The sequence below is a fragment of the Hyperoodon ampullatus genome, assembly GCF_949752795.1.
Source record: "Hyperoodon ampullatus genome assembly, chromosome: 15".
Taxonomy (NCBI): Eukaryota; Metazoa; Chordata; class Mammalia; order Artiodactyla; family Ziphiidae; genus Hyperoodon; species Hyperoodon ampullatus.
This window is the reverse complement of record NC_136928.1, coordinates 82,568,060-82,581,613: the sequence shown is the minus strand read 5'-3', so window position 1 is coordinate 82,581,613 and position 13,554 is coordinate 82,568,060. Positions and strand designations below refer to the sequence as shown.

The following is a 13,554-nucleotide window of genomic DNA, read 5'->3' as shown; positions in this document are numbered from 1 at the left end:
TTCTTGAAAAAGTGATCACAACTTACAATAATTTTTAACAATTATTATTAAAAATAATAATTTTTAATGTAATAAAATTCTACTTGACCCAATTCTATTATGTTGGAATACGTATTATATGTGAATAAAGCGAACACTTACTTGTGCATGTTCTCCACTCCTATTATGATCATGATACAGTAGGAGATTCCACTTTGTACAAGAAAATGTAAGGCATACCTGTGAAAAGTAAGAACACTGTTAGTAGAGCCCACGCACAAACATCAAATTGAAATAATTTAGGCTAAAAAGTGCTTATATATAACACATGACACTGCCAGATTAAAAAAAGGAAGCAAACCTCCAAAGCCTAAAATTCTGTGGATACCCTAGAGAGGGAGTCCCATCCCGCAAGCCCCACAAGAGCTGGAAAAATAAGACAAAACCCCATAAAGCCACACTTGGGGTCCCAGCATTCCACGTTCACCAGCTACATGAAAGCCCTATGGGGTCCTGAGGCTCAAGGTTTACAGCTTTTTCTATAACTCAGGAACAGGGATGAAAAGGAGTAAGAAACCTGGATTTCAGAATAGTCCTGCCAGAACATCAGTTTTGGGCTTTTACCCAAACTACCTTCGCCAATACAGCTTTGTATGTGCAGTTATCTTTTCAAGTATTACTTACAAAATAGCAAGAAATACTAAATATTAGAATTCACTTAAAAGCAGGTACACCCTAATTTATTTATTCTGAAAACATGACGGCTCAAGTCAAATAAGCTTCCTTATACAAATCCAGTCAACCCTTAATTTGCAGTAATCTATCTACAAAACGTTCTCACTGAGATGACACAGTTTCTTCTAACGTTCTAGTGTAGAAATCTACCATTAACTGAGAGAACTAACTTATCCATTCATGTCACAAAATTCAGGCAAAACATGACTCAGATCTCTGGTTTTAAAATCCATCCAAATTATCCCTAAGATTATGCATACATGTGCACACACACACACAAACACAGAATTTCCATTTTCTTTCCCCTTTGATGGCATGAATAATGTATGAAAACATTTTCAAATCATTGTATACAATTTAAAGTATCAATAAGTATCTTAAGCTATGATTAAAATTACTTTCTAACCCAATCATCATAGAATAACAGGCACCTCCAATGTGGAAAAGCTACTTAATTTTTTTTAATTTTCCATAGAAATATTACAAATAAGAAGTAGGCTCCAAGGCAGGCCCATAGAAGAAACTTATTTTACTCATTGTACAAAGAATGTCTGTCAGTCTGTCTACTTGTCTCTTCCTCTGCCTAACACACACACACACACACACACACACACACACACACGGAAACAATGTTGGCCTGGAATGCTACTATACAACCAAAGGACCAGGAGGCAGCAGAAAAACATATTTGTGTATAAACTGAAACAGAAAGAAGCTAAGAAAACATGATTAAAACACACACTTTGCAAATTAATTACCAGCTCCTATTTATTGCCAGCACTAATGGAGTTCGTGTGAAAATGCTGAAGTGGCCTGCTGGACACCTGCAAGGGCTTTATTCATTAGAATAGAACTCATTAACGATAAGTGTCTTAAATGAAAAAAGATTTTGAAGACTCTTGGGGAAATATCTTTCCTTTCCTATTGAATAAATTTCCTTGGAACATGAGGGATATATGACAACTTAGAAGCTAAAAGGTCTATGTTTCAAATAGCAAAGTGGTGCCTTCTGTCACTTTGAGACGCCCACTCCCCCGGCATCGCCATTCAGATGACAAGCTTGGCGACCTTCTGGAGTGCCATATGACACTCTGCCAGTAGTACAAGCCTTTGTTCCTGGGATAATATAAGTCTATCTGTACAGAGTGGACCTGCATTGCCCTCTATTTCACTGGCCTCCACAACAAGCATCAAGTTGCCTGTACACTCAACCACAGCACTGGTGACTTTCCTCGTAATTTCCCATCCGCAGCTACTCTACTTGCCCTTATTAGAAAAATGAGCATAATAAGTACACAGTAGCTACCTAGTACTTTTCAGGATTAAAAGATAACACATGAAAAGTGTTGACTGGGTTATCTGGCACACAGTACGCTTTCAAATATTAAGTATTATTAGGGAGGTAAAAATGCAACCAAGAAGGTATCTTAGAAGTTTATTATAATCCAGCCCTCATCATTTTAGAGTTGAGAAAATGAAGTCCTAACATATACCCAGTTAGTACCCTAAGTGACATTGAGACTCAAGTTGTTTCCTCCTGGGCAACTTATCCACTGGCTGATTCTTCACAGGGTGAGCTGAAGTGGAACCCCATGGACTGTGTATCATAATCTTTCAAACAAAACAATCCTTTATCCCCAAACTTCAGTTTTTTTTAGATATCACATTTTACATATGTTGAATTTCAAATCACACTAAAGGCAGGTAAAAAATTTATGTTTAGCAAAAAAAGAGTTTTAAAAAGGTTGAGAAACACCTCTTCGATTGTTCCACTGATCTTTACTGAACGTCCATTTTCCGAAAGGCACAGTACTGGCCACTGGGAATAAAGAGTCAGGGGATACAGTTTCTGTCCTCAGAGTCTAGTCTCAGACTGTCCAGTCTAGAGAGAAAGGCATACTTTAATACTGTATGATAAACTGAGGAAGAGATTGGATAAGCATAAACATTTCTAATCTGGACCACCGACTGGACAATGGGACCAACAGACCATAGTCACAATAACAGTCTTGACCCTGAGTAACTTTCCCTACTCACGAGGAGCTGGCTACTGTGCGGAGCCCCCTTCTGAAGTATTACATCTTTTAGTCATCACAACCATCCCTGGTTCCATTTTACAAATGAGAAAAGTGACGCTAAAGAGGCTAAATAACATGTTCAGTCACACGGCTACCGCCGAGGCACCCAGTGTGGAATCCAGGTCTGTCTGGATTCAGAGTCTAAGCTCCAGTCTGTTACTCTACACCGCTGTCAAATAGCTAAATAAGTAAATAAAAGTATAAAGTAATTCTCAGTTAATAGAAACTTATAGATGATGGTTGATATAGGAGGGTTCATTATATTATTTTCTGTACTTTTGTATTCGAAAGGCTCCATAACAGAAAGCTAAATACACACACACACATACACACTACCCCCATGACATGATTTACAAGAAGTTTAAATAGAATCACCTGAGAAACCTAAGAAAACTTTGATGACAGAAATTCGATGTTATCAAGGAAGTGGAGAAACCATGCCTCGATCTGAGGTAAGAGATCCCGCTGAGACCCCGAGGACTCCGCACACACCCACCACTGGCCGGGCCTATCAGAGGACTGGTCACAGGGCAACATGGCCGAGACTGAAAAAAATTATCTCTGATTCTTCGTGAGTTTCTAGGACACACGTGCAATTGCCAGAGGCAAAAACTAGATTAAGAAATACCAGTACGTTTCAACCCTTCCAAGAATCAAAAACAACCTCCTAGAACAAATGCAGAGGCATTGTCAAACTCCAACAGTCTACACGCCACAACAGAAGCTATGAAACCACAGATCGAGTGACCGCATTTCCATCCTCTCAGGGAATTTCCATGTCCAACAACAGTCTGCCAAACAGCAGACCTAGAAAGCCTTCTCTGGGACTGTGTAAACATAGCAAATGAGCAAGCAGCAAAAGCTCTCACTTAAGAAGGAAAATTCGGGAGAAATCATAGAGCAGAGGGTCCTTCCACTGAGCGTCTCTGCTGTTTCGTGGAGACACCGTGCGCTTCTCCAGATTCCCTCTGTCACATACAACCACCATCACCTGGGACGAACAGGAAGTGACAGTGGTTCTGTATTGTTTCACAGCCCTGACAATTAAGAAGGGAGCTAAGTGAAGGAAACACCCATACACACAGCCTCTGAAGGGCCATAAATAAAAGCTTTCCATGCTAAATAATTCTCCCCCACCTAAAGCAACCAAACAAAAAACCTCTTTTGGCTAATGGCAGAATCTAAAAAATGGTAATAGAGTTCTATCAATGGGCTTTACCAGACTCTTAAAAGCCACTTGCACAGAAAGAAAAAAGCTATTTTAAATGGTTCATTTGTCTTGGCATAAAAGACCTGCAAAACAGGTGAAAGAGCTACTCATGACAGAATAAAACGTCTTTATATCCTTTTTCTTCATCTGTCCTTTTTCCTAAGTTATAAATAATAAGTTGCCCTCTGAACCCCAACTGAAGAGCCCACTCTCCACTCTTTTTTTATATTAAAAATAAAAATAGAACAAAACTCTACATAACGTATCCTTCTACACACTCAAGTCACAAAGACGTCCAAAGTCTTCATTAAATATGATCAAAATAATTACTTACCATCCAAAGCAAAAAAGTGCAAGATAAAGGCCCAAAAGGGTAGCAACGACATGTCTTATAAAAGAGCTAGTTTTGCTTGAATGTAGGTAAGTTCGAAACCAAATGGCTGCTAGCAAGGCAAAGAGTTGGCACACTACAAAGTTGACCTGTAAAGAAAAATTAAAATTTCATATTAGCAACACAGACTTGAATTTTTCATTTGATGTTACATTTAAATTCTCAGGACAAAAACACCAAGGTTACAGAAAATTAAGATCTCCCAGTTTACTAAAGAAACAACAAAACTCGGGGCGTCTTCCCAGGGATGACAGCCTCAAGTTCAAAGTGAAGGGCTGATGCACACCTGGGTGCTACACTTGGCAGGGACGCTGGCGCCCAGCGTGGGGGGAGGCCTGGGGGGGGCCCTGGAAGAATCTGGAAGGCACAGGGATACAGACGCAGAAATGGAAAGCACAGGGTACCCTACGGTTTGAGAGAAAGAGAAATTTATTTTAATGACTTGGGCGACGCTGTAACTGGTGGAAAAGAAGAGCTCTGAGTTTCTCCAAAACTCCTCTGATCAAGATCTGGTCAAGATCCCCGAGAGTCTGTAGAATGCGCCCTCTTCCATTTGGAGTTCCATTCCATCCCTGGCGAGGGAGTCAAGGGGATGCTGCTGGTCTGAAACTACCACTGAAAGGAACCACATGTCTCAGCTCTGGGGGCCTCAAGCACTGGTCAAGGAGGCAAGTAGGTGAATAAGAGAAAGGAGCCTCCAGAAAGCCATGAGGGATAGCGTTCTCCCCCAAGCCCGCCAAGGCAAGTTCTTAAACGTCCTCATAACGCACCAGGAGCGACACCGTTCTCAATTTTCAGGAACGCATACAGGCTGGTAATAGTGCTGTGGCTCTTTTCTCTCCCTTAACATTACTTTTGCCCTTGCAAAATGATAAAATAAAAACTACAAATAAGACTCTCCTGTGGTGCTTAAAGACTCAAGAAAAACCTGCATTTCTATCTCTTATGAAGTAGATTCTCATAGAATGTTAAGGAACACATGCCTTAGAATCTACAAATACAAGAAAAATACATTTGTTAGGGACTTGTAAGAAACACATTTAACAACAACAAAATCACTGTTGCAGGGACCTAAATTAGGAACAAATCACACCATCTACATGTCGATGCTGCCACAGATCTACAGAGACATCTCTGCCTAAAGACACAGACAACTACGTGCTTTTTCTTGCATTACAAGGAGAAAAACAGTTGAACATTGTTGTACATTGTCTGAGAGACCATTGTTCTTTGAAACAGCTACACTTAATACAAGCAAACTGTCATTCCAACAGGTTCTAAGCACTTTTTCTCTCCTAAAGGGTTCCAACAATATTTTTTTAGTTAAGCAAAAAGTAGATATACCAGAAAAATGAATATTGACATTAACAACTACTCACATCTACAAAACTTCTTACAGTTTAAAAACTTTCAAATATCTCATAACTAAACAAAAATGTATGGAGCATCTACTCTGGGCAAAGCATGGGAAATCAAAAAATGCATAAGCCCCGTGCTAGCCCTGGATGGCTTTAGAATCTAATGAAAAAAGCAGGGAGGCGCCAGAGGGAAGAGATATGGGGACATATGTGTATGTATAACTGATTCACTTTGTTATAAAGCAGAAACTAACACACCATTGTAAAGCAATTATACTCCAATAAAGATGTTAAAATAAATAAATAAATAAAAATACAAAATAAAACCAAACACGTGCACCAGGAACTTCAACTTCAACTTATTAAAGACTATACAGAAAGTGCTTTGAGGACACCCCAAAGGAAACAGCATGAAGGGGTGACTGTCACAAAGTTGGGGACATAAGACCTAACAACAGCTGATCTCCACAAACATCCGAGGAGTCGCTCCCTCCCTCTCCCTCCTCCTCTCTCTCTCTTTTCATATTTGTCTAACATAAAACAAAGTGTGAACTAATTAATACAGAAGCATTCTAGAACCACTGACATGCAGAATTTTGTATCTTTGTAAACATCCATTTCAACGTTGTCGTCTTACAGAAAATGAGACCAGATCTCACTCCAGACACTGAATCAAAATCTTTGGGGGCAGGCGCAGAAGCCGATAACTCAAAAAGAACAACACAGGTCCCAATAATCCTCCAGGTATGAGGACCACGGTGTTGGAAAATTAGAGAAAGGGCATTTTCAGCAAAAACAAAAAACCCCAATGTGAAGGAAGCACTGAGGCTTGAAAATGCAAAGCAGCAGGGTGTGGTGGGGACGGCAGGAGATGACATCAGGATGGGGGTGGGTTCAGAGAAAGAGGGGCTTTGCATGTCGTGCGGAGGTGTTTATAGTTGATCCCATAAGTGATGAAAAAACACTGACAAGGACTTCCCTGGTAGTGCAGTGGTTAAGAATCCACCTGCCAAATTCAGGGGACATGGGTTCCAGCCCTGGTCCAGGAAGATCCCACATGCCGCGGAGCAGCTAAGCCCGTGTGCCGCAACTACTGAGCCTGCGCTCTAGAGCCCGCGAGTCACAACTACTGAGCCCATGCGCCACAACTACTGAAGCCCGTGCGCCTAGAGCCCGTGCTCTGCAACAAGAGAAGCCACCACAGTGAGAAGCCCAAGCACCGCAACAAGAGTAGCCCCAGCTCGCTGCAACTAGAGAAAGCCCGCGTCCAGCAATGAAGACCCAATGCAGCCAAAAATAAAATTAATTAATTAATTTAAAAAACAAAACCAAAAAACACCAACAACTTAACATGTGACCCAAGCTCTGCTTCTGCAAAAGAAGGACCAGAATAAGGAGTGTGTAGCAACAGGGTGCAGGCCGCTGCTGTTCCAGCCTCCTTGAGAAAGGAGGGCCTGAAGTGGCAAGGAGACAGAGAGGAAAGAGCCAGTTCGAAGGACACTCAGGCCACAGAGCCACTGGGACTGGCCACTGGACCAGGGCCTGAAGGAAGAGGAAAGGCCGCGAGTCATCAGTGGAGGATGACATGAACCAACGCGGGGATGCGTGGGTCCTAGGGGAGAAAGACCCACCCCCTCGAGCACGCTCAGTTTGAGAGTGTGCAGGGGGCAAGCATGCTCGCTCAGACAACATCTACGAGGCGGGTCTGGAGCCAGCAGAGCAGATGCGAGTCTGGGAGTGAGGGACACGGCGGAAGGAGAGCTGTGGACAGACAAGGGGGCCCCGGGCAGAATCCCACAGCAGGCAAGTCACAGCCGGGCCAAGTCACAGCAGCAAGAACGGGCACGCTGTGTGTGGGCGGGGCAAGAGGAGGCTCAAGAGGCCATGGTCACAGTCAGGTCACGGGGCACAAGATCGAAGACAAGCCACCTACCTTGGCAACTGCACCTTTATCAGTGAGCTGGGTGAGAGCATGTCCAGAGCAGAAAGCCACATGTCACAGATGAGGAAGCTAAGTCCCAGTGTTTAGGGAACCCATCCAAATTAATACGGCCTACGAATGATTCATACATTATCCACTAGTGGCCAGGACAGCTGTGCAGGAGGCACAAGATGCATGAAGCGGGACCCTGCTCTGAAAGCATGCAGAACCAGGGTACAACTGCAGTGCCAGGGAGAGAGCCCCGGGAGCAGGTGCAATTAAGTACCCTGACCTGGGGGAGCATCCAGAGGCACAGCTGGTATCCGGGCCGTGTAACTGGGCTGCAAAGGAGAAGACGGATTCGGCCGGTCAGACAATGGTGGCAACTCGAGGAGGAGGGGGCTGCAATTCATATTGAGAAAAAACCCTGTAGGATATGCGGGGGGCAGGGGGGGAATCCAGTCACTTTACATAGGAAACACCCGAACGGGCACACACCCAGATGTTCAAAGAGCTGCTGTGAAAGGTCTGAAAGGTCAAACGTTCCCATATCTTAGTCATTCTTTCATGGGTGGGGAAGGGCTGGGGAGGCAAGTGCACACTGTAGACGGACACAGAGCAAGAAAGAACTAACAGACCTACAGGGCGTGGACATCCATCACTGGCACTTTCCACTACTTCCCGCCTTTAATCCTTGAAGCAAGGTGCTACTTCCCCGAGTTTACTCAGCCAACTCAAGGTCACTTACAACACAGGCGAGTACCCCAGGCGCTAACCCATGTCTGAGTCTAGGCTGTTCAATGGCTGCCTCTCTATTTGTAGAGAAGGTCTGAAGGTCCAACTTGATTGCTACAGACAAGACCATAGAGAGAATTTGCGACCCGCAGAGTATGTCCATCGTAGCTAACAAAATGCCACCAAATGGCTACTTCCCACACCTAATACACACAATGAAAGAGAAGCCACGTTGAGTTTGCGTACATTTGTTTTGGTTTGTTACAGGTCAACCCTTCGTACAAGCTTTCTTCCAAACGGAAAGAAATATAGACCCAAAAGACTTTATGTTCTTTTTTTCAACACCATTTTGTTGAAAATATACCTAGGCAAATGACCTGATATAGCTTCAAAGAAGTGCCCCCAGAAATTTGGGAGAGGGGGGTGGGAGGGAAGGCAGGGCACAGGAAGGGGAAAGAAGCAAGGGTGGAAAATCCAGCTAATTTAAGATTTTTTTAATTAAAAATTTAACTTTTGTGAGAAGTTGCACATAGAAGTACCTATGAAAGCAACTGTTGTAGACAAACCAGAGGACGCTCTCTGAGGAGCGTGTTCCACGTGAGGTGGCGAGAGAAGAATTTTCTTCGACACCAAATGACGTGGTTCAGTCTCACAATTAAGTCAGTGCCCAGGCGTGCAGGGTGAAACCCTGCTGCTCAGTCATTTATGCCACTCCAAAGAAATAGCAACAAGATTCACTTTTTTTTTTTTTTTTTTTTTGCGGTACGCAGGCCTCTCACTGTCGTGGCCTCTCCGGTTGCGGAGCACAAGCTCTGGACACGCAGGCCTAGCGGCCATGGCTCACGGGCCCAGCCGTTCCGCAGCATGTGGGATCTTCCCGGGCCGGGGCACGAACCCGTGTCCCCTGCATCGGCAGGCGAACTCTCAACCACTGTGCCACCAGGGAAGCCCTAGATTCACTTATTTTTAAGGATATTCAAAGAAATGATTAATAATACCCCCAAACAAATTTGCAAAAGCATTCAGGGAGGGAAGGGTCCAAGACAGGGACATTGGAGGCTCGTCAGCTCACCTCTTTCCACGTACATACCAAACCAACAGCTACACCTCTTATGAAAAAATGTATAAATTGCCACACATGCCATACGACAGTTAATTACCGCCACATCAGAACTAAGCATTCTATAATAAGCCAACAACTGACTTATAATAAGTTGAGAGTGAAAAAACTTAAATTTCAAGGCAGCTCAAGACTAACAAATACCATATGATATCACTTCTATGAGGAATCTAAAATATGACAAGTGAACTTATCTATGAAACAGACATGTGGTTGCCAAGGGGGCGAGGGAAGTGTGGGATGAGCAGATGCAAACTATTATCTATAGGATAGATAAACAACAAGGTCCTACTGCACAGCACAGGAACTATATTCAATCCCTTGTGTTAAAACCACAATGGAAAAGAATATTAAAAAGAATGTATATATATGTATAACTGAATCACTTTGCTGTACAGCAGAAATGAACACAACACTGTAAATCAACTATACTTCAATAAAATTTTTAAAAGATGAAGTGTAATACTCAACAAATTAACAGAAGTACCCCCAAATCGACTGCTGCCTCCATATCTCTATCAATGGAACATAAATTACATCTAAGGTTACTTTTCTATTAGTATAAATAGCTGTTGGGTAGCATACTTACATTCTTAGCCAGTGGCTCCCAAGGTAAACAGGCAGTCTCTGGGAGACCCTGTATGGGCGGAGCTGGGGGACTGAGGCACACAGCCCGTGGCCAAGGATCATAGGGGTTCTCAAGGCCCCACAGATACAACCTTTAGCATCCTCAGCCCTGTGCTTGCATCTACCGGTGTAAGTCCAGCTGTGTAATAACCACCTGCACAGCTGATTAGAAATAGATTCTTGAATACTAGACCCAGACGTTTTATTCCCCTGGTCTGAAGCAGAATCTTGAATTTTTTTTTTTAACTCCGCAGGCAAAACTCGTGTGCTCTGTGTTTGAGAAACGTGTCCTCATCAACCAACCTCAAAGTCAAGTAGATACAAGGGGGCCCAAAGGCAAGGCAAAGAACCACTCGTATCTTTAGGAAATAATATAAAGTAAATCCATATAAGATACCATTATGTATCGACCAGACTGACAAACTTTTTAGGTCTGACAATACCAAGTAGACCACGGTGTGGAGCAACGGGATCTCACACACGCTAACACAACCACTTGGGGAAACAGCTCAGCATCTTCTTACAGGACTAAAGATACTTACACCCTAGGACTCCACTACTCAGAGGTATAACATGGGGACCAGGAGACATGTTCAAGAATGTTCAGAACTGTGGTGTTCATAATAGCCATATGCTAGAAAACACCCAATGCCCATTAACAGTAAAACGGCTAAATATATTGTGGTGTATTCATACAACAGGCAACACACAGAACAATGAAAATGAAACATTACAGCTTCTTACGGCATACGGACTAAACTCAACACACAGCGCTGCATGAAAGGAGCCATACATCTCTTGAATTTAACTCAGAGGAACACATACAACATAAAAACATATGTTTATAAAAAGTTCCCCCAAACAAGCCATAAAGCATACTGTTTGGGGATGCCCACATGAGTGGTGAAACCCTAAACAGCATGAAATGAATATCACTGAAGTCAGCAAAGTGATAATCTATGGAGGAAGGGAAGAGGTCACAATGAGAGGCACACAGGGCGCTTTTGTGTGCTGGTGAGCATCTGTTTCTTGCCCAGGGTGGTTACAGAGATATTGGCTTTTTAATTTTTTGTTAAACTTTATGTAACAGCTGTGGTAACATTAGGTGCTGTAAAAAACAGACACACACAAAAATATGCAGTGGCTCCAATAAAACTGAGGTTCAGGTAACAGTCTAGAGCAGATATTCCTGGTCAGTGGGCAGCCCTCCTGGGCAGATGATTTCGGGGTCCTGGCTCCGTTTTGTGATGCCATCACCCAGAACCTCATCACTGCTGCATCTGGCCTTCGGAAGGGAAATGTGAGAGGATGGAAAAGGAACACTTGTTTCTAAAGAGCCCTCGCCTGAAAATGGGACGTGGGTCATTGTCACTCATACTCACGCACAGAGCTAGTCACAGAGCCCACCCCCCTGCAAGGCTGACCAGGAAACGTGCCAGGACAGGAAAAAAAGTGACTTCTGGGGAAGAGCTAGCAGTCTCTACCACACCATTCTCTGGAAGGAAACCCCAGTAACTGGTAACAGTGGTCACCCTTCAGGGTACAGGACAGAGGTAAAGGGAGACTTATTTGTCATTGTACAGCCCTGTCCAACTTTTTATTTTGCACCATGGACATGTATTATCTACCCCCAAATAAATGTTTTAAAAGTAATTCATGCTGGGACTTCCCTGGTGGTGCAGTGGTTGGGAATCCGCCTGCCAAAGCAGGGGACACGGGTTCGATCCCTGGTCTGGAAAGATCCCACATGCCGCAGAGCAACTAAGCCTGTGTGCCGCAACTACTGAGCCTGCGCTCTAGAGCCCCGAGCCCCAACTACTGAGCCCACGTGCCACAACTACTGAGCCCACGTGCCACAGCTACTGAAGCCCACACGCTTAGAGCCCGTGCTCCGCAACAAGAGAAGCCACCGCAATGAGAAGCCTGCGCACTGCAATGAAGAGTAGCCCCCGCTCGCCGCAACTAGAGAAAGCCCGCGCTCAGCAACGAAGACCCAACGCAGCCAAAAATAAATAAATAAAATTGATTCTTTAAGTAAATAAAGTAATTCATGCTTCTTTTCAAATTTCCAAACCAAAAATTGAGCACCAGGATTTAAGATTGTAATGATCTCATCTGCCTACACTGAGTCTGCATTGCTAGCTTCATCCTACTAAATTGAATACAGTGGCAGCCAGGTCTTACAGCACATAAGCATTTTCAAACATGATTAGGCCACTGCCACAGAAAAAATGACTCTTTCAAGCATAGGGTAAATTAAACTCCACTCCTACTAGAAGCAACTTTGGTAAATTAAACTCATTTAATTCAACAACCACAACCTCCCCATAAATAGTAAAAATGAATCCCAACCAAAACTTTGGGAAACAAGTCTTTATAAACTGCCATAAAAATCCACAGATTCACCAAAAGAATAACATTCTGCATAAAATTCAAATTGGACACATGAACAGAATTCTTCACTGCATCCTCGACTATCTTATCATTCTACCCAATTGGCTTGTTTCCTCCAAGGACCCATATCTCAGTTAACGGGATCATCCCGCTCCTCGAATAGAAACTATGGAACCTGTACTCATACTTTTGGGCTTCCAGAACACTTTTTAAATCAGTTCTATACAGCACTTGTCACTTACTGGCTTATTAGTCTGACTTTCCCTCTAGACTGTGAACTTCTCAGGGCTTAGGAACAAATTTTATTCATGTATGAATCCCTACCCATCCCAGACTGCAGTGCCTGGCTCCATCTGTGCTTTTAATTTACTGGAAGAGTGGAGGGAAAAAATATACTTCAAGAGTTTGCCTAAATAGTATAGAGTATTACGAATATAACAGCTCATATTTTATCTTCTTCCTTAGAGACTTCAAGCCTTAATAATAATTGCTCCAATTAGAAACTCCATAACAAGAAATAAAAAATAAAGATGTAAGCATAAGTATGCATTCTACTCAGCATTCTGTAAACGCTATTTAGGTAGAAGAAAGCACAGATGTGGCAGATTCTGCATTCATAAAACTTAGAGGTGGGCAAGAAGACACACAAATGAACTATAACAACGGTGGCTGCCAGGCAGGTTAGGAGGCAGAGGGTATGCCTTTGGGGGCTCCATCCTGCCTCTTGAATTACATGGCAACTGCCTACCCGAATCCGACATAAACAAAACACACTGGGTTTAGCCAGCAAAGCCCCGTGTCCACCAGGACAGGGCCGGCCCTTAGATACAACTTTCCCTCCTCTTCCTTCCCAGACAACAGCACAGAGAGCTGCAAAGTGAGAGCCCAGACATCCCCTAACTTCCTACTCTGTGCTAAATTTGACGATGTTAAAAAGAGCCAGACTCCCGGGGGTTCATTAACTGACAGATCCTGAAGTATATTCTCAGATCATCCACAGAAACCA

The 13,554-nt window shown here is 43.2% G+C and overlaps 1 protein-coding gene across 2 annotated transcripts in view; it reads right to left on the bottom strand.

Annotated features, from left to right (window-relative positions):
* The window catches only part of MBOAT2 (membrane bound glycerophospholipid O-acyltransferase 2), a gene marked incomplete at both ends in the record, with an annotated part of 106,826 nt that overhangs the window by 62,804 nt on the left and 30,468 nt on the right, over window positions 1–13,554 (bottom strand). For both annotated transcript variants that reach the window (XM_079721091.1, XM_079721092.1), the window contains 2 exons: window positions 142–219; window positions 4,337–4,482. In XM_079721091.1, the coding sequence (XP_079577217.1) occupies window positions 142–219; window positions 4,337–4,482 (224 nt within the window). The remainder of the gene's footprint in view (window positions 1–141; window positions 220–4,336; window positions 4,483–13,554) is intronic.